Source organism: Dermacentor silvarum, chromosome 11 (assembly GCF_013339745.2).
Source record: "Dermacentor silvarum isolate Dsil-2018 chromosome 11, BIME_Dsil_1.4, whole genome shotgun sequence".
NCBI classification, from domain to species: Eukaryota; Metazoa; Arthropoda; class Arachnida; order Ixodida; family Ixodidae; genus Dermacentor; species Dermacentor silvarum.
The window spans coordinates 9991747-10013958 of record NC_051164.1 but is presented as its reverse complement, the minus strand read 5'-3'; the positions used below and the strand labels follow the sequence as shown (position 1 = coordinate 10013958).

Genomic DNA, 22212 nt, shown 5'->3' with positions numbered 1-22212 from the left:
CAGTTGTGTGAAGTGCAGGACAATGGACACGGGAACATTAAGTGTATTAGTGCGCGCTTTCTATTGTTCTGGTTGTATTTTGCGTGAACGTTGTATACGTCTTTGGATGTTCAGGTGGTGCATGATAAGTAGCATGCATTGAGCTTTAGTTGATGCATAACTTGGATATTTGCCTGGGTTCTGTGCCTAGTTGTGCTAGCGTAAGCGCTTAGTAGAATTCATTGGCAAGGTGTTCTCGAGAGCGCGTTTTCTTTTTTTTTTCTTTTTTGTCGTTTCCGCAGTGTATCGGAGCGGAGGCTCGCAGTACGCGAACAGTCGCAGTGTTGCACGATACTCTTTATACGTCACGCTGTATTTTGTTAGGTTAGCCTTGTGGTATGCTACAGGCTGTTTGTAACTTGCGGAGTGCTGTTGCATCAGCAGAAGGGTTCAGTCGTGTTTCGTATGCTTGTTTTAAACTAGCGACGTTCTTTTGATCTTACAACGCCCCACAAGGGGCTGCCGAACATTTTTGATGCGGGCAGCGTGTGCTTGCCCTAGTTGTGTTATTGCGTAAGCACTATTTTGTCGGCTAAGATTTTTTTCTTATTATCATGTTCTGCATGAAATGTCGCGTGTTTGAAGTGTCGCGCCAGGGTTAGAGTTCAGCGTTTTTGTGCGTGTGTGAATTAACTAGTGCAACAGGTATTTTTTTTTTTTTTTACACCGCAGGTGTAGCATGTGCTACACGGTTACTCCGTAGGAACGAGCTTGTCGTAACGCTGGAATGCTTACGGCAGTCTTGTAGGTTTTTTGTTTGTTCGGCTACTGCGTAATTGGCTATGTTACATGCAGCCGGCTTTTTCTTGGTTAGGCTGCGGCAACACTGTTAGCAAGTGGTTGCCTAGTCTTGGGTGGAGGGTGTAAGCCTGCTGCTAGAAAAGAACGAGTTTTGTCTTTAATTATAGATCGGCAAGCTTGAAACCGGCATTTTGTACCCTTTTCATCCTGTTGAAGGGAACGGCTGCAGAGGAAAGCTTAAGCGACGGCTAGCGTATTTGGTCAATGCTCCTTGCTTGACAGGCAAAACACAATGGGATAATTGGTCGGCGGCGGATGCATGTCGCGTTGACGGCGCCGAGGTGAGCAGGCGCACGGCTCATGACACTGCCAGATTAAAACCGGCACGTGGATGGGCGATTTGTGGCAGCAAGGCGTGACGCGTCAACGACCCTTGCCGGTTGTGGCGCACGGTTCAGAAATTCATTCGGAGACACGCTTTCGAGTGGTTTCAAACGTGACGGACGCGATTACAGCTGACCAGATGTACTTGCGGACCGACTGGCTCTGAGAAATGACGGGGCGGCGCATGACGACGGAAGACCGTTGCCAATCGGCCGTCGCGAAAGGCTTCTTCGAGCAAGCATTTACTGAATAGGGGTACGTGAGCCCAAAGTGTCGGTCGCCACGTTTCATTATTGACAAAGGACCCGTAGCTACTACGGTATCGGTTTTTCGTATAGGTACGAGTGGAGAAGGGGTCACAGCAAAGGTCAATCGCTGCAGCTTCCAGGTGCCGCCTGTTCTTTAGATTTTGTTGAGCCCATTGTGCTGGGCGCTGTGGCTCTCCCAGGGAGCACGCATCCTATGCACCTGTCCCCCCCCCCCCCTTTCTTGGAACGTTGTTGTCATTTGTATGTTGTTTTGGGGGATAGTGAGAATGATACCGTAAAAGGCGGTAGAGGAAAGGGCGCTTGGAAGAAGCGCAAAGCTGGAAGCGCCTGCACAGGATTTGTGGTTGGTGCGTCGGCGGACCACTCACAGCCACTCCGTGGCAATTGGGTGGTAAATGCTTGGGGCGGGGCACCGGAGGGTAGAAAACTTGGCCCCGTTGCCCCGTCCAAGCGGTTCTGGACAAACTTCGGTGCTATGCACCATCGACTATGTCGTTATAGGGTCGCCCTATGTGTACCAGTTCCGTCTATTATGTGTACTTGTAACTTCATGTAAAGTCTTGTAAATAATTGTAAATAGAAAGTTTTTCTTTTCTCTCGTCATCTGTGTCTACTTCGATCAAGCAGAAGCATCCAGCGAACCAGTCGCCGCTATCGCTAGCGGCAGTATACATCCTCTACTTGCGTAAACCGGCTCTGGCGGTGCGTCTCGGACGCCCAAGTAGAAGAGTGGTAAAGAAGAACCTCAACTTTACTCATCCCCTCCGCAATTCTAAAAGCTTACGGCAGTATATTTGCTCCGGTTTTGACATCTATATTTAATAATTCTTTGACTACTTCCACTTTCCCTCACATGTGGAAAAGTGCTCGTGTTTTTCCTGTATTTAAGTCTGGCTTCAAAACCGATGTCTCAAATTACCGCCCAATTTCTCTTCTCTGTGCTACGTCCAAGATTTTTGAGCTTGCTCTTCACAACTTATTGTCTTTTACTGTGAAGAACTCGCTCATTCCGAATCAGCATGGATTTCTGACTGGCCGCTCCACTATCACAAATCTCACAAGTTTCATGACACAGATCTCCACGCCGGTACTTCAAAGGGGGCAAGTTGACACCATTTATTGTGATCTCAGCAAGGCTTTTGATGTAGTCAGCCACTCGCTGCTTCTGATGAAGCTTACGCACTTTGATATTGACTCGTCAATTGTGAACCTCTTGCGCAGTTATCTTCTTGATAGATCGTGTTATGTTAACGTCAATGGTCAAACTTCTTCTTCTTACATGGCAACTAGCGGCGTCCCTCAAGGGTCAGTATTAGGACCACTCCTTTTTTTAATTTTTATTAATGACGTTCTTTCTGTTATTCGGAACTCTTCTTTCCTTCTATATGCCGATGACATCAAGATTTTTAAGAAAATTCACACTGTTGATGACTGCCGCGCCTTGCAGTCTGACCTGTTTTTCTTTTCTAAATGGTGCAAGGATAATAAGCTCACCTTGAATGCTGCTAAAACCAAAGTCATGACTTTCACACGCAAAACAGCAAGTATTTCTTTTTCTTATTCTGTAGATTCTGTGCCGTTGTGTAAGTTCTGCGAGATCAATGATCTTGGTGTACTTTTTGATGCAACCTTACACTTTTCGGCGCACATTAAACGTGTTGCAATGCGGGGTATGCGCTCTCTAGGTTTTGTATGCAGACTATCGAGGGAATTCAAGTCTCCTACTCCATTCCGCAAATTGTACACAACCATCTGTCTTCCTCAACTCGAATATGCCTCGGTCGTCTGGAATGGCTCTTCTAGATCCAACAGTGACATTATAGATCGTGTCCAGAAAAAGTTTCTAAGCATATATAATCACCGCTTTGCAAACCTGGACATTGCACCCTGTACTAGCACTGTTGGATTGTTGTCGTTGCCCTCCCTTCGCGACCGACGTAATCGCGCTGACCTCCTGTTTCTCTTCAAACTCATTCACGGTAACCTCACGTGTCCCGAACTTCTCAGCTGTGTCATGTTTCGTATCCCACGCAAGATCACCAGAGAACATAGACCTTTCCTTGTTCCTGCCTGTCATCACGAACACTCAACCGTCCACAGGATACAGAGTCTTTACAACGCTTACTTTCGTGATCTTGATATCTTTCATAACTCCTTGTCATCGTTCTCTTCCGAGCTTTGCCTTGTGTTATAATTTCATGCATTGTTCAAGTGCCCTTCTCCTCCTTTTTCTTTTGTATTTACTTTGCGCTTTGTTCTCGGTACTCTCTTCTTTTCACAATTTTTATTTTTAATCATTTTTTAATGATATTCCCATGCAGTGTTTTGTTTTTGGTTTGTAATGTATGTGTGCGCCAGCACTCAGACCTTAGGGTTGTTCCTGGGCACGTTAAATAAACATGATTGATTGATTGATGATTGATGATTATTATTATTATGGTGCCGGTGAATATCCGCACGCATATCCACTGCTTACAGTGATGGAGCAAATGTCATCCCGTTCCATTTACCAGCGACAAATTGGGACGATGCTCGTACCACAAGTACCTGGGGAAGTAAAGTCGAAGACAGGCACTCTGTCTCAACTTGCTCTCTCCGTGTTTTTCCCCAAGAAGCACCTCAGCGATGGCATACCCTAATGTCCGTCACGATGGTAGACAAATTGTGCCCACGCAAGCGCTTATTCTCAGACCTGCTGTACTGGCTAAATTCCGCACGTGAACGATATCTGATACACCGCACCGGATATGCATGCCACAGAATTATTTACGCGCATGCTTCATCTCATTTTCTTTTTTAACTGACAGTCTCCGCGCGTTTGTTTAATTAGAATGCAAAGAAGAATACACGTTCACTATATTTGCTGTTTCTATCTTGCTGCGAGTCCACTCTTAGTTGGAATGGCACCACCTGACGCTGAAGTGCTATATTGTAGCCAGTGCTACACAGAACGACCTGCTCACTGAGCTTAATTTTTCCCAGCAAAGCTTCAGCAACCGCTGAACTTGTAGAACGGGTAAGGCATCTCTTTCAGCAGTCGTAAATGTCGGGCACCACAGCAGTACTTTTTCTTATGTCGCAGGATCTTTTTCAGTGCAGACTCCTGAAATTATATAGCAATGACGCGTTCCTTTGTCGTCGCTTTTGTTGCGTGCAATCGAATATGTACGACTCACCCAATGACTTGCAGTACAGAACCTGCTGTGCTATTTTGCATTTTGTAGACCCATTGACCACGGTTGGCTAATGGGGGGAAAGAAATATGCTGCATGCATATTTTTTTTACGTGCAGGGCTCCGACCTCGTCACGTACTTCTCCGGTCATGTGAGTATGTGGCTAGGCGTCTCCCTCCTGCAATTGGCCGACATCCTCTGCAATATGTACAAGAAGCTCTGCTCTTTGAGAGAGTAAGTGTTGAGCTGCTCGTCAGTCATTCACGAGAACTATAACTCTGTGTTGAAAATCGAGTGTCAATGTCCGACTGATCACCTAACAATGCTTCACATAGGCTTTCAGAAACGTCATATGAAAGAGCTGAAGTGAACTGAATTTTATTTCCGTCATCGATGGGGGAGGAGAGCGAAAAGGCTGTATAAAAAACTTGAAAGGCCCTCTCCCCCTCCTGGGCACAGCAGATGACGCACAAACAAAACATTTTACACCAACAACTCTACAACACAATTTTTTACTACAAAAACAGCAAAGATTCTAGATTTATGAAACTATGTATATTTTCAAATGTATGCTAAATGCAGAATGTAAATTTATGTAGCAAAGCGCATTGTAACATCCAAGAAAAAGTAAACAAAGACAGGACGTACACACACACACACACACACACACACACACACATATATATATATATATATATATATATATATATATATTATAAGAAGCCAACAAACAATGACACCAAGGACAACCTGGGGGAAATTACGAGTACTTACTAATTGAATTAAAGAAATGATACATTCATGGAAATGAAAATAGATGAAAAAATAACTGTCCGCAGATGGGCAACGATCTCACGTTTTCGCATTACGCGTGCGATGCTTTCACCATCGAGCTACCGCGGAGCCGTTTTCCCATCCACTTTCTGGGGTATTCATGTTTTCTTTACAACTAGAACTGACCCTGGGAGTGTTAGCCAGCGCCACCACTCACACACACGGTGGCGCTGGCTAACACTCCCAGGGTCAGTTCTAGTTGTAAAGAAAACATTAATACCCCAGAAAGTGGATGGGAAAACGGCTCCGCGGTAGCTTAATGGTGAGAGCATCGCACGCGTAATGCGAAAACGTGAGATCATTCCCCACCTGCGGACAGTTGTTCTTTCATCCATTTTCATTACCATTAATTTATCATTTCTTTAATTCAATTAGTAAAATACAAGTAATTTCCTCTATGTTCTCCTTGGTGTCAATGTTTGTTGGCTTCTTATGATATTATATGTATAATATATATATATATATATATATATATATATATATGTGTGTGTGTGTGTGTGTGTGTGTGTGTGTGTGTGTGTGTGTGTGTGTGTCCCAAGACTGTTTTGCTGCACATATCACGCAGAAAGTCTTCAATTCATTTACTATTTATACGCGGAGTCACACAGCGTCAATTTTAGACATTTTGGAATTACTTTTTCTTTCCCATGGAAAAGACTAACGATACTTCAGTATACAATAAATAAGAATGGTCCCAGGACGCTACTCTAGGGTACACCGGTGAGAATAGCGAGCAAGCTTGACGAGTAGGCGTTCATTTTTGCACTTTGATAACGACGTGAAAGATAATATTCCAGAATTTGCTACAATTTTCTTCCTATTTCATAAAATTCCAGTTTGTTTATTAGTCGTTTTCGGTCTAGGTAGTCAAATGGTGTTATTAAATGAACAAATATCCCTAATACAAACTTTCTATTGTCTATATTCTTTATAATATTGTCACGTAGTCGTGAGAGTGCACAACACAGTAGCAGAGCTGTGAATGAGGAAACTGAGTTTTTTATGGGCGAACATATACCCACAAAAACAGGCTGCACTCAAAGCACAACGATAGAAGCAAACACAGTCGGCGATTGTCGAAATCTGTGCAGCGGGTCAAGCCCGTCCGCGTTTATAGATCACTCGTCAAAGGTACCAGTGCAATCGCTCGTGCCCCGTGGTTTCCAGAAACGATTACATAATTCGTGTCGCACATGCAGTCTGATTATACAAGGTTCGGCAAGGGCATACACGACTGATAGAATCAACGATAACATTCGCGTAAGTTATAAATCATGGACGTGCGTCTTGCGCTGAGCGATAACGTTTAACATTTGTTAGCTGGTAAACAACGGTCACCGGAGAAAGATGAACAAGCACACGTGTTATTGCCCTCCTCTTAAAGAACATCGTCCAGATGATGCAAACAGAAGTGCGCAAAACAGAAGTACCCGTATTAAAGAAAACTACAACAAAGCAACCAAGTACCGACGTTCGTCAGCGGGCGTAGAAAGACTTAAAACGCACTACGTGAACGACTTCAGGTCGTGTGCGGTGCCGCTGTGATTGCGAAGTGCGGTCTGGCACGACCTCATAGTCCAGTGCGCCGATACATCGAATGATCTTGTAGGATCCGAAATAGCGTCGCAACAATTTCTCACTAAGTCCTCGTCGACGTATTGGAGTCCAAACCCTAATACGCCGAATATGGAGATAGGCGTCGACGTCGAGATTATCTTCGTCGGTGACGTGCGGCAGCATGGCGTCGAGAGTCGTCGTCGTGTTCTTCCGTAAACCAGCTTGAACGGCGTGATCTGCGTTGTGTCTTGCCCTGCCGTGTTGTAAGCGAAGATTACGTACGGCAGGATGGCATCCCACGTCTTGTACTCTACGTCGACGTATGTACATTGCAACCATGTCGACGAGGGTCCTGTTAAGCTACTCCGTAAGACCATTCGTTTGCGGGTGGTAGGCAGTCGTCCTCCTGTGGCTTGCCTGGCTGTATTACAGAATGGCTAGGGTGACCGCTGCAGTAAAGGCCGTTCCTCTGTCGGTGATGAGGACTTCTGGGGCACCATGTTGCAGCAGGATGTTCTCGACGAAGAATTTCGACACTTTGGCTGCACTAACTTTCGTCAGAGCTTTCGTTTCAGCGAAGCGGTTAAGGTAGTCCGTCGCCACAACCATCTACTTATTTCCGGATGTTGACGTAGGGAAGGGCAGCAACAAATCCATGCCGATCTGCTGAAATGGTCAGCAAGGAGGCTCGATCGGCTGTAGTAATCCCGCTGGCCTTGTCGGTGGTGTCTTGCGTCGCTGGCACCCACGGCTTGACTTGACATAACGGGCGACATCGGCGATCAGGCGCAGCCAATAATACTTCTCTTGTATTCTTGCGAGCGTACGGGAAAACCCGTGGTGTCCGGCTGTGTGATCGTCATGCAGAGTGTGCAGGCCTTTGGTCGGAGTGCTGCGGGCACGAGAGGTACGAGGGGCGTTCGATAAAGATTTCCCCGGACCTGTGGACGGACAGCAACGAAACTTTGCAGATTTATTAGTCCTTCTCTACATAGGTGCCACCCAGGGACACACACTTCTCCCATCTTTTTATGCAACTGTAAAGACCTCGCTTGTAGAAGGCGACAGGTTGCTCCAAAAGCCATGTTGTGACTTCAGAAATCAGAGTCTCATCATCTGGAAAAAGGTTGCCGTTCAAATATGACTTCATTGTTGGAAAGAGGTGGAAGTCCGATGGTTCGAGGTCGCGTGAATAAGGGGGATGCGGTAGAATTTCAAAGCCGCAGCAGCGTGCTTCCATCTGGGCAACATGTGAGTTGTGAACTGGGGCATTATCTTGCAGAAGGCGGACACCTTTGGTGAGCATGCCACGTCTCTTGCTCTTGATGACCTCCCGCAATTTCCGCAGCAGTGAAGCAGTATGCCCCAGTAATCGCGGCACCCTTTGCTAGGAAATCCATCAAGACTACTTCGTGCTGGTCCCAAAAGACTGTGAGCATGGCCTTGCCCGCCGAGGGCTGCACGCGTGCTTTCTTTGGAGGGGGTGAGTCTAAGTGCTTCCATTGCATCGACTGGACTTTAGTCTCCGGGTAAGATTGATGGATCCAGCTTTCATCCTGTGTAATCAGTCTGTTGAAAAAGTCCTCCTGGTTCCCATGGCACATGGTCAAAAGAGCCTGGGAACATTCGACTCGTTCCCGCTTTTGGAAAGTTGTGAGCAGCCGGGGAACCCAGCGAGCGGATACCTTACGGATATGAAGATGATTGTGAATGATTTTTTCCACGGACCCCACACTAATCTTGACATTTTGGGCTTGGTCTCGAACGGTTACGCGGCGATTTTTCGAAATGGCGGCCTCCACTTGCTGCATGGTGTATTCATCGATAGCGGAGTGGGGTCGCCCTGCAATCGGAGCCGTTTCCACCGAAGTCCGACCGCATTTGAATTGGCGATGTCAGTTCTTCACATTATATGATGGGGAATCCTCCCCATAAACCTAATTTATCTCATCGAACGTCTCCCTTGGAGTGCGGTTGTTCAAATACAGGAACTTGATGACTGCTCTGTATTCCACTGCATCCATTATCACACCTCACACCACTTCAACAACTGTAAAAGAAAGACCGCTATTAGTTCAGAGTTTCACATTGGCACGTGACCTATAGTGACTTATGTCATTACACATGGGCAGTTTCAGCTTCCTGCAATAAATATAAGTGAGTCAGGGGAAATCTTTATTGAACGCCCCTCGTAGTTTGCGCGGGCTGGGAAAACGTTCACTAGGAGGTCGTTTCGCAACAAAAACAACAGCAATCCGTGCCTAAATACCCTCAGGACAAGGTCAGCCTTGTCTGCTAAATACTCAGCAATGCTTAACAGCTTCGGTTCCGCTCGCTGCTGCTCGGCAAAGTCGTCTGCGCTTATTGTTCCTAGCAACGCGTCGTCATCCAGTCAGTGTTGCCAGGTCGGACGAGGTGGCGTAGCCCAAAGTTAGAGAAATGGTAGGCCAAATGTAGCCAAACACAAAAAGAAAGCAAAATATTTCGTAGCCAAATGTAGCCAGTTTTATTTGCAGTTTTATTTGTATATACATTTTCACGTTCCACTACGGCATTCCTTTTTTGTACAAACCGTTGTAACCAAATGTCCTTGACGCCATGAGGGTCGACATCACTCTTGCACACAGAACACTTTTTGGTTGGCACAGGAAGCTCTCAAGTTCCAGCGAATCGCTGCAGAGGGCGAAATCATAGTGCTTGTATTTTATGACAGATAGTGCTAAGTTATTATTTTAGTTATATACAGTAATATTAACTAGAAACTCTGCTTTTTAGTTCACGTGAATGCAAAATAATTTTAAGCATCTTTGAGCTCTCACGTGATATCTGCCTACGGCGTAGAAAAACTTCATCTGTCTAGCGGTCTGCGACGGTGACGCGCCCACGGCTTCTTTTTGATGAGCCAAAACCAGTGTTTGGTGCTATGATATCTCGCGTTATTTGTCTCATCGTCCTATCTTGTTTTCTCGTTAATTAGCTTGGACCGGGTTACCTGCGACACTCTCTATATAGTTTCCATTTACATCAATCTGGCCGCCATCTTAGGTCTCTATCACGGCAAGAACATGTGTTTAAAAGAAGTGAGAGACAACAGATGCCACTCGCTGATCGGTGTAAGCGAAGCTGTAAACGGTTGCTGCGCAAAACGGCCCTCCAGTGAAAGAAACGCGCAGTCGATTGCGGCGACGAGCACGTCCCGAACGTAACTCGCCCGAAATGGCAAAATCCGCGACGGCTCACAAAGAGCAAAGATAAACAACGAATTGCTAACAGTGGTAATTCTGTGAAAAACGGTTACGTCAAAAAGCAGACCATGTTGATATGCTAATAATAATAATAATAATTACTGGGGTTTTACGTGCCAAAACCACTATGTGATTGGGAGGCTTGACGCAGTGGGGTACTCCGGATTAATTTTGACCACCTGGGGTTCTTTAACGTGCACATAAATCTAAGTACACGGGTGTTCCTACATTTCGCCTCGATCGAAATGCGGCCGACGTGGCCGGGAATCCAACCCCCGTCCTCAAGCCAGCAGCGCGACACCTCACCTGCTAAGCTAACACACGGGCTAAGCTAAGCGAAGCTCTGCACGGGCTAGGCTAAGCACGGGCTAGCTAAGCTAACCTGCTAAGCTAAGCTCCACGCCGCTTGTGACGTGGCGCACTGGTGGCATCGTGGCAAACATGTTTCGATATTAGCACAATGAGTACCTGTATCTGTCAGGTTACAGGCAAACCATCTATAAGTAAACGCACCAGGACCCACTTTGGGCGCGGGGTCTTGCTCCTATTCTTTTTCATACTTTCTCGCATACTTGGCCCACTTCCTTATGGTTTGATTCTCCTCTTCGAGGAGGATTCGATCTTAAGTCTAACCTAAGGAAATGAACCTCTAACATAGGCACGAACAAAAATTCAACTCGCAGGAAAAGGAAAATGACAGTAAAGCTTAGCGTGAGAAACGTGAAGCATGTCGAAAGCTGTGCCCGGCGCGATAGTTCACTAAGAAGCCATGGCCATGAACACAATGAAGCGTGTCATCTACCAGCGCTTCTCTCATGTCGGCGCCCCGGTCGCCCGACCCTATTTTATTGCTCTCTGAGCATAGCGATGTTAGTACAGTGTATTGCGAGAAACCCTCTACTCCTAGGCTCATCCCGATGCCCGGGGATCGGATGTCTCACGGTGAAGCGCGATGTAAGTTTAAGTACACCAAAGATCAAAGCCACCGGCTCAAACAACGGCGTAGAGAATGTAGGGGAAGGGGGGGGGGGGGGTGCGGAGGGAACAAGGGGGGAACACGAGGGAACAAAGAGGGAACACGCACAGGCGCGCTGCCGGTTCAGCCAGCTAAAACATAGCCTTCGAGATTTGTTTCTACTCGAGCAGAGTCCCTCCGGAGCTTTGATTAGGGGCCACTTATAGCCCAAACAAAGCCAAGTAGCAGATTTTGAGTAGCCCAAATATAGCCACATAGCCAACTCGTCCAAGTCGATGGCAAAATTTTTTTCAGTAGCCCAATTTGGCTATCTATAGCCAAACCTGGCAACACTGCATCCAGTTCGCCTTGCGGTGGCAGGTCAGTAGGGGCGCGCGACAGGCAGTCGGCATCAGAATGCTTCCGTCCGGACTTACAGACCACGATGATGTCGAATTCCTGAAGTCTGAGGCTCCATCATGCTAGGCGACAGGAGGGATCCTTCAAGTTTGCCAGCCAACACAAGGAGTGGCGGTCGCTTACCACTTTGAGATGCCTGCCGTATATGTCAGGCCTGATTTCGCCGTAGAGCAAATGATCGCAAGGCACTCTTTCTCCGTCGTAGAATATTGGCTTCTGCTTTCGACACTGACCGGTTAGCATAAGCTATTACGCTTTCAACTGTGTCCTTCCTTTGGACTAGCACCGCACCGACACCTATGCTTTTTGAGTCAGGTGTGGATTTCCGTCTCGGCGTCTTCGTCAAAGTGTGAAGCACCGGCGGCGACTGCAGCCGTCGTTTCAGCTCCTCAAGTGCGTCATCCTGCCGTCATCATCATCATCATCAGCCTATATTTATGTCCACTGCAGGGTGATCTCCAATTACCCCTGTCTTGCGCTAGCCGATTCCAATTTGCGCCTTCAAATTTCCTAACATCCTGCCGTGTTTCCCCTTTAATAGGCAGCTTTAGCTCGGGCCCAACTCTGACGCGGCCTATTCAAATACATGTAAAACGCAGAAACGCCTTTCTGAGATAACCCGAGACAGCTTTTAATGAAATTTATTGCATTTGAGAGAGGAAGTTAAATTCTAGTTACGGCATCCATTAGATCATTCAAAGTGGACAAACTTCATATGTCAATTTATATCTTACGCGAATTCGTTACGTTGTGTACAAGGGTTCTGCAAAAGCACCATATTCCACATTACTAAATTTTTTGAGACCCATGTGTAACATATCGACTTTGTACGCCTTAGATGCACTATTGGATGCAATTCACAGAATTCTGATACCATTTTTCATTGCTGAATTACGAAGCTGTAAACCTAATAGTTTCGTTTTCTGAGAATTTGCGATTCATGCCTATTTTTAATAAAAAAAAATGGACGACCTAAGTCGAAAATTCGAAACCAACAGTAACCAGGATGAGGATTCCTTTTCTTTTAAATGTAACAAACCTCGTCAAATTTTCTGCAGTGGTTGCCGAGAAAAGGAATCCTCCTTTGATACATTCTTCTAGTGTAAACTGGTTCACATAATGCGTCACAGCGACTGAAAGTGAAGCTCATATGTTTCTTCAATCATGTCTTGATTTCTCACTATCGCAACCTATTACTGATCCCACGCGTTGGACATCCGGCACCGCAAACATTATAGACATAATATTAACAAATAACCCTGACATTTGCTCAGACATAATTCACTCAGAGCGCATTTCGGACCATGACGTTATAACAGGACGCATTACAGGTTTTTTTAACGAAAAGAAAACCACTATTAAACAAATCAGATGTTACAGCAGAGCTAACTATGACAAAATTAACTCTGAATTGGACTGTTTCTCTGCCGAGTTCTTGAATCAGTATTCCTTGCGAACCGTTGAGCAAAATTGGGATTTGTTTAAAAATGCTTATACTAACCTTACCAATGACTTCATGCCTTCATGTCCATCAAATGTAACAGTAGCGCACCGTGGTTTAATCAGAAGTTGCGGCGTATGAACAGCAAGAAAAAGCGATTTTACCGGCAGGCAGTACAAAACTCTCGTTCGAGCGCGTGGAAAATATATAAAAAATGTTATAAAGAGTATCATACAATCACACCTAAAATCCACTCGCCGTCTGTTTTTCAATCATAACTTATCATCTCTGTTAACCAACAACCCTCGTAAATTCTGGCGCATCGTAAACCCTAGCTTTCATCCTGACATTTTGCTTACTGATGTTGATGATGATGATATTCGCATGCCTGAAATAATTATTGATGAAGCTGGTATCTTAGCTTTGTTAAAAAACCTTAAAATTACTAGTAGTTCGGATCGCCTTGGCTTTATCAATAAGATACTTAAGAGTACGTCACTAAGCATTTGTTCTGTCTGTTTTCACAATCATTTACAAACGGGCTAATTCCCAATGACTGATATGATCACTAATATCAGTGTACACAATGCCGGCCTCTAATGAATCAATATTAATGTTTCAAATGAATACATCTAATAGGGATGCGCCTTCAATGGTCACGCGCGTTGCAGTAGATATTGTGTTTGAAAAAACATAAGTTGTGATATGAGAATGAACATCCTTTTGTAGCGGGGAAGACGAAAGCATGTTTATATGGTCGTCACCGCCTAAGATTAGATTGATTTTCTCTTCTAATGTATAACTGAAAAGTTTCTCAAGAAACACAAGCAATCGGGTTGCGTTGGTTGCCCCTATCCACGTAAAAAAGCTGGCTTATGCTACTCTAATACGTCCTGAAATAATTATGCTGCGGCGATTTGGGACCCCGATCAAGCCTACGTTATCACTCAAGATCGAATCCTTGCAGAGCCGTGCTGTTCGTTTCATTTTTTCAGACTACTCATCCTATACAAGCTTCTCAGAACTAAAAAAACGGGCCGAACTGGAAGACCTATCATATCATCGTAAACTTGCTCGTTTAGCATAACTTTTCCATAATGTAATGAAGAAGAACGCCTGGACTTAGGCAGCAGGATTGCCAACAGCATCGCGTGCCGCAGAAGCTCGAGCTTAGAGATTGTGCTCGGTGGAACGCTCGACCCGTCATCGGCCTTTCGTTCAATAAACCTCCTTTATAATTGGTGGACGTGCCGGGTACCCCTCAACTCTACCATCCTGGCACTCCGCACTCGGACGCTAACTTCCACCATGCCAGACGCCGAACCACAGACGCTCCCGTCACCGCCCGTTCTCTGCGCTGGGGCTATCCGCCAGCGGGATCCTACCATCTTCAGCGGGACCGACGACAACGACGTTGAAGATTGGCTTGCGTCCTACGAGCGGGTAAGCGCACAAAACAAACGGGACGACTCGACCAAGCTAACCAGCGTCGCTTTCTATCACGCGGGCGTGGCCCATCTCTGGTTCAGGAACCATGAGGCGGATTTCCGAACGTGGTCTGCGTTCAAAACAGCCTTTACAGAAGTATTTGACTGTCCCGCCGTCCGCAAACTTCGAGCTGAGCAGCGCTTGCGCGCACGCGCGCAGATAACTGCTGAAACATTCACCAGTTACATCGAAGACGTTGTCGATTTGTACAAACGCGTCAATGCCACCATGTCGGAAGCGGACCGAATTAAGCACATCATGAAAGGCATTGATGATGATGCTTTTCAAATGCTCCTGGCCAAGAGCCCGAACAGTGTTGCCGACGTTATTACCCTATGTCAGAGCTACGACGAGCTACGCAAACAGCGAGCTTTGACGAGGCCTTCTCCTGCAACCGATGCCTCTATCTCCAGTCTGGCCATTGGTTCCGACCAGGCGTCGCTGCTCACGCAGATCAAAGCCTTTGTCCGCGAAGAAGTCGCACGACAGTTGTCCCTGGTACCCTTCACCCAGGTGCCTGCCAGTCCATTGCCTTCCACTCTGCGCAACGTTATTCAAGGGGAAGTCGCTGAAGCACTGCCGGTTGCGCCCCAGCAGCCGCTTGTGGCCGCTCCGCTCACGTATGCTGCGGTAGCTGCCAGGCCACGCCACGAGCCGGTACCACCTTTTCAGCAGCCGATGCGCCGTCCTCCTCCTCCCGTCTCTTGGGTCGGCGCTCCTGTTGCCAACCCGTGGCGCCCGCACGACAATCCGCCTATGTGCTTCGCATGTAGATATCCCGGACACGTCGCAAGGTTCTGCCGCCGCGTGCAAACGATCGGCAATGATCTACAGGCGCCTCGTTACCCGGTCGAGTCCAATGCTGACTGCACTCCATCCGACCCACCGCCAACTCGTACTCCGATTGATCGTCCTTGTTTCGACCATCGCCGCTCGCCATCCCCGCGTCGCCGGTCGCTTTCACCGATGCGTCGGCGGCCCGTATCTAGCGACGAGGGAAACTAGACGACGCAGTTCCCGAGGCAAGAACTGCGCCAGCATCGAAATTCCCAAGTCCTCGTTCCTTGCCTGCCAATGTTATTGACGCGTTTGTCGAAGGTGTCGCTACAGTCGCTCTACTCGATACCTGCGCAGCTGTTTCTGTTATGGATGCTAAATTTTGCCGATCACTTTGTAAGGTGACGACGCCTCTTTCTGGATTGTCACTTCGGACTGCAAGTGCTCAACCCATCGAACCAACCGCAGCGTGTACGGCTCGCGTGAAGATTCAAGACGTTATGTACACTGTAGAGTTTGTAGTACTATCCTCGTGCTCCCACGCAATAATTCTAGAATGGGATTTTCTGTCTCGCCACAACGCTGTCATCGATTGCGCTCGCGCTGAGGTTGAATTCTTCCAACTCAGTGACCTCGCTTTCAGAGATCCTCATTCTCCCACTAAACTTGTAGTCAAGGAAGACACTAGTATACCGCCAGGCTCATCAGCACTCGTAACGCTCTCATGTGGTGCTATCTGCTCCGGAACGGTCTTCTTCACGCCGTCCGATCTCTTCGTTGCCTGAAAGCCCTTCCTCTGCCTTTTGCTACTCTTGACCTCGCCGCCGGTTTCAGCACAATGCCCGTTTATAACCCACTTTCATCCCCGCTCACATTGCTTCGTTACGAATGCCTTGGCCACGTCGAGACCGTCGATTCTATGCAGATTGTCTCCGTTCCCGACGAGGCGTCCTCTACGACTGTTCTTGACCTGAGCGCCCTTTCTGCTACTGACACAACATCTACGGATGTCTTCACCCCATTCATCGACGAGGCTCTCACACCTTCGCAGCGCTCCCAGCTTCTTGCGCTTCTGCAGCATTTCCGAAGTTCTTTCGACTTCGCCCAAGAATTATTAGGCCGCACATCAACAGTCGAGCACCACATCGACACCGGCTCCCACTCACCGCTGCGCCAACGTCCGTATCGTGTATCCGCTACGGAACGCCGCGTCATTGCAGACCAGGTCGAGGACATGCTCCGTCGAGGTGTGATTCAGCCTTCACAGAGCCCGTGAGCTTCTCCCGTGGTACTTGTCACAAAGAAAGATGGTTCCATACGCTTCTGTGTAGATTTTCGGCGCTTAAACAAGATCAGGCTGAAAGATGTTTACCCACTGCCACGCATTGATGATGATCTGGACTGCTTACAAGGCGCTGAGCTCTTCTCCTCATTGGACTTGCGGTCAGGCTACTGGCAGGTCCCGATGGCGGAGGCCGATCGCCCAAAAACTGCCTTCGTTACGCCAGATGGTCTATATGAGTTCACCGTCATGCCTTTCGGACTTTGCAACGCTCCTGCTACATTCGAAAGGATGATGGATAATGTTTTGTGCGGCCTTAAATGGAAGATCTGCCTATGTTACCTTGACGACATCGTAGTGTTCGCCCCTGATTTCGCAACACACCTGCGCCGCCTTCAGCACGTACTCAGTTCCTTGACCACAGCCGGTCTGCAGCTTAATCTGAAGAAATGTCGCTTTGCCGCACGCAAGTTGACGATCCTTGACCACGTTGTGTCTAAGGATGGCATTCTTCCAGATCCCGATAAATTACGGGCTGTCTCTGCGTTTCCTAAGCCCACTACAATGAAAGAACTTCGCAGTTTCATCGGCTTATGCTCTTATTTCCGCCGCTTCGTTCAAAACTTCGCATCTATCCTATCACCCCTCACGCAACTGATTCGTGGTGCCAAGGACCTCTCATCGTGGTCCCCTGCCTGGACCATGCGTTCTCCACCTTGCGCCGTTTTCTCACGACGCCACCTATTCTTCGTCATTTTGACCGTCAAGCCGCTACAGAAGTTCATACCGACGCAAGTGGTGTAGGCCTTGGTGCTGTGCTTGCACAGCGTCATCCTGGCCACGCAGAATACGTCGTGGCTTATGCGAGCCGCACGCTCACCAAGGCGGAGGGCAATTACAGCGTCACGGAAAAGGAGTGCTTGGTCATCGTCTGGCCACTTGGCAAGTTTCGCCCTTATTTATATGGCCGCTCTTTTGACGTAGTGACCGACCACCATGCGCTGTGTTGGCTTTCGAATTTAAAAGACCCATCTGGCCGCCTCGCTCGCTGGGCTCTGCGAATCCAGGAGTATGACATACGCGTAGTGTATCGCTCCGGGCGGAAGCGTTCCGACGCTGACGCTCTTTCCCGCTCACCGGTTTCGCCAGAGGTCACTCGTGAGTCCCGCTGTGAGCGCACGTTGTCATCTCTTGACTTCGACACTATTGCTGCCGAACAACAAAATGACCCCTGGACTGCATCACTTTTAGACCTTCTTTCGGATACGTCAACAGCTCCGGCTTCTAGAGCACTTCGGCGCCAGGTTCCGCATTTTGCGATCCGTGATCAGCTCCTGTACCGGCGCAACTATGCCCCTGAGGGACGTACGTGGCTGCTAGTCATCCCGAGAGCCTTGAGATCAGAGATCTGTTCCTCTTTCCTACTCGGACCCCCAGTGGCCACGCCGGCGTTTTCAAGACGTACGAACGACTTCGGCACCGCTACTACTGGCGGGGTATGTACACCTTCGTTCGAAACTTCGTCCGTTCTTGCCGTGAATGTCAGCAACGCAAACCTCCGCCGCACCTCTCAGCCGGTGAACTCCAACCCCTGGCATGTCCTCCTCAACCTTTTGATCGCGTTGGTGTTGATCTATATGGGCCTCTTCCCTTGACTACATCCGGCAACCGGTGGATTATAGTTGCCGTTGACCACTTGACACGCTATGCAGAAACTGCTGCCCTCCCAGCTGCTACTGCGCAGGAAATCGCCACTTTTATACTGCGCCGTTTTCTGCTTCGTCATGGAGGCCCTCGCGAACTCCTAAGCGATCGAGGCCGCGCCTTCCTGTCTGAAGTTGTCGAGAAATTGCTTGCTGAATGCGCTATTGTTCATCGCACATTCACCGCCTATCATCCCCAAACCAATGGTACCACGGAACACTTTAATCGCACCCTTGGTGACATGCTCGCTATGTACATCGCATCCGACCACTCCAATTGGGACCAAGTTCTTCCATTCGTCACCTACGCCTACAATACTGCTACGCAAGCCACTACCGGTTTCTCCCCCTTCTATCTTCTTTATGGCCGTCATCCTTCCCATACAATTGATACCATTCTGCCCTACCACCCAGACGCATCAGAATACCGGCCAATCTTGGATGCCGCAAGACAAGCTGAAGAATGTCGCCAGTTGGCTCGCCGCTTCACTTCGGACGATCAGAGTCGCCAAAAGTCAAAACACGATGCCCGCAACTCGACCCCAACTTTTCAACCAGGAGACCTCATTTGGCTGACCGTACCGAACCCGCAAACCAGGACTTGCTTCAAAACTTCTTCCTAAATACGATGGACCACACCGCATTTTGCAGCAAACTTCTCCCGTCAACTACCTGATCGAGCCACTGACACCGCCTTCTGACATGCGTCGTCGCAACCGCGAAGTCGTCCACGTCCAGCGGCTCAAGCCGTATCATGATTCTGTGGCCTCATCTTCAGACTAAGTCGCCAGGATGGCTCCTTTTTCCGATGGGGCAATTGTAATGAAGAAGAACGCCTGGACTTAGGCAGCAGGATTGCTGCCTAAGTCCAGGCGTTCTATGTATTGTTGCTGTTCTTCCTAATATGTACAGCGTTTATTAATGATTGTATCCCCCCCCCTATGTAATACCCTCCCCGTGAGGGCCTTTAGGGGTAACATGAACATGAATAAATAAATATGTATTCATATGGGAGCACCCGGAGCTAAAGCTTCCTCTTAAAACTCGACGTCGGATTTCGTGAGATGACTTAATGGCTCCGCAATGCTTGAAAAGACTCTTACAAAGCGTCTGTAATAGGCACAAAGGCCAAGAAATCTGCCCACTGCCTTCTTGTCGACGGCTAGCGGGAACTCAGCGATGGCAGCGGTCTTCTGTGGGTCGGGCCGAACTCTAGACTTGCTGATGACGTGGCTTAGGAACTTAAGTTCTTCGGAAGCGAAACGGCATTTTTCCGGCTTGAGGGTGAGTCCGGATGACTTGATCGTCTCTTATACTGTCTGAAGCCGCCTCAAGTAATCGTCGAAATTTGTGGCAAGACTACAATGTCATCCAAGTAGATGATACAAGTCTGCCACTTCAGTCCTGCCAGGATTGTGTCCATCAAGCGCTGGAACGTTGCAGGGGCAGAGCAAAGTCCGAATGGCATCACCTTGATCTAGAAGAGGCCGTCTGGCGTCATAAACGCGGTCTTCTCTCGATGCGTCTCGTCGACTTCAATTTGCCAATAACCAACCAATCTTGAGGTCCATCGACGAAAAGTACTTCGCATTGCAGAGCCTGTCTAATGAATCGTCTATGTGTGGGAGTGAGTACACTGTCAAAAATAACGCGATATTCGGAATAAGAGCACTTAGAAAAATAAAGCATCAATCACAGCCCAAAGACGTAGTCACCACGATACGCTATAACGCATCGTGATGTCTTTGTCGAAATATTGTTTTTGTCTGCTGCCGCTAGAATTTTATCCACATTTGACCATGCTCATGCACAAGGGAAGGCTGCGCCAACCCATCAATCCTGGACACGTGTGGGCACTCATGAAAGATAGCTGTTAAGGCATGACAATGTACCTTCATGTCAGACAATTGAGGGCTCACACACGTGCTACCATTGTTACTTTATATTCCGGGCCTTTAATAGAGCGCAATTCGTTTATAACGTGCCTTCATAAAACATCACTGTCCTCAAATTAGGGAGTGTTTTTTGCATCATTTGGGACAGTTCAACGGAAGATTAAATGGTACTCCAACTGTCAACGACTGTTTATACTCAATCTCAAAGCAATGGCCAGTATTGCCTGCCAGAAAAAAAAAGTATAAAGGAGCTACAATGAACATTCAAGCCACCGGCCTTTGCATAACAGGGACTTCATTTCGAACGAAGGTCTTAGCATACCAACTTGCCCAGTGCTTCCTGTAACTTCATCCCTTCCTATGTTACTGCGATTCAGGGGCAAATGTTCTGAACACTTGTGTTGCTCCAGAGCATGAACAGCATTTTACTTCACTTGTGCTCCCCTTGTTTTTTTTTTCTTCTTCTTTCAGACCTGCAACTTCGATGCTGACACCGTTTTAAGGACACAACGAAGATGGATCGCACAAACCAGTAGTTTACCAGAAGAAGTGTTTGTTAGCAAATCTCATTTCTTATTTTCGTATGCTTCGCGTGAATATTTATTTTTTAGCTTCAATTAAGCTACACTGTAGCTATCGTAGTGCAGATTTTAGAACACCTGGCTCACGAAGCAAAGAAAGGATCTCACAGCTCTGCACGCATAACTCGAGTGACAGTAATGCGGTACTTGTAGGAGATCCAATCCTGTCTAGCTGCCTAATGCTACTTTCTATAGCTGAGGTCGACCCGCATAGCTCATCAGCATAATATGACCACAATAAAAGGCTTGTGAATTCACACATATTGCGCAGTTATTCAAGGGTTGGCCCATCCACATCTTTGATTTCACTACATTAGGGTGGGCCCTCCCTCGTACAACACAGACGGCCCTGTCAGTACTTCTATAATACAATTCCTATCGCTATATTTTCCAGTGCATTTTGTATTCGGCGCAGTATGGAAGTGAACCCGTTCAAAAAAAAAAAAAAAACTTCTGGCTCTTTGACAACACGGAAGCTTTTTCCCATGAGTGTCATTATGTTTCTCCACGTAGGGACACACCTCGCCTGCACCGCCGGCCTTCAATTCGTGGGTTTTTATAAAGGCTGTGCTGGCACGCCACACCCCGTTGATGTCGTTTACAGGAACAGGATGCACGACATCAAATTTTGAGCAAACCTTCTGAGGACATTCACGGTGTCCTAGTTAAACTAATCCTAGGCTTATTATTATGCTTCACACTTGCTGCGTAATATCTATATTTTTTTAAACTCCCGTGAGATATAAAAAGAAGCACGTCACAAGCATGCTTGCACGCCGCGATCGCAGTGCTCTTCAACCTGCCGTGTATGAACGAACAGTGCATCTGGCCTGGTGTGCAGCCGCTTAAAAAGTTATAGACAGCGGCGAAAGCCAGCAATATGTTTTCGCTGCGGCAGTTAATCATATTGACGCGAAATAAGTTGGCACGTGGTGACACTGGCCCCTTGAGGCGAGAACGACGAAGTTCGTGGTTGCGCGCGCGCTCTCCGAGGTCCAGCCATTATTAAAGGCTGACGTGTTTTTTGCCTATCTGTTGCTGGTCAACTATTCTAGCTGTACTAGCTGGGTGACATTTCTGGTGGGGTGCTGGGTACGGTCGATGTTAAGATCTCCGGATCGTACCCCAGACCTAAGCCCGGCGAGTAGTTCAGCCGAGCTTACCCCTCCCTGTGCACGTACGTACCAGCCGACGTCTCCAAGGACTCCAGCCACAGCACGGTCTGCTACCCGAACGAAGTAGAATGACGAACCAACCACCTCCTGTCACTACTGCAGCATCGCACGTGGTCGTCAATCGATCCGGGCGCCGAATCATTTCTACGGGAGTGCTTCAGAGGACGCCGACGACTGGCTTGACCATTTTGACCGGGTCGCCAACGTCAACGACTGGACACACGAGCGTAAGCTTCGCTACGTGTACTTCGC

The 22212-nt window shown here is 47.7% G+C and overlaps 1 protein-coding gene across 1 annotated transcript in view; it reads left to right on the top strand.

Annotated features, from left to right (window-relative positions):
- Positions 1-21013, top strand: part of LOC119433642 (uncharacterized) — a 187998-nt gene extending 166985 nt beyond the window's left edge. Inside the window, exons 13-14 of the mRNA XM_049659073.1 lie at positions 4726-4841; positions 20676-21013. Coding sequence (XP_049515030.1) covers positions 4726-4841; positions 20676-20706 — 147 coding nt within the window. The 3' untranslated portion in view covers positions 20707-21013. The remainder of the gene's footprint in view (positions 1-4725; positions 4842-20675) is intronic.
- The last annotated feature ends 1199 nt before the right edge of the window (positions 21014-22212 follow it).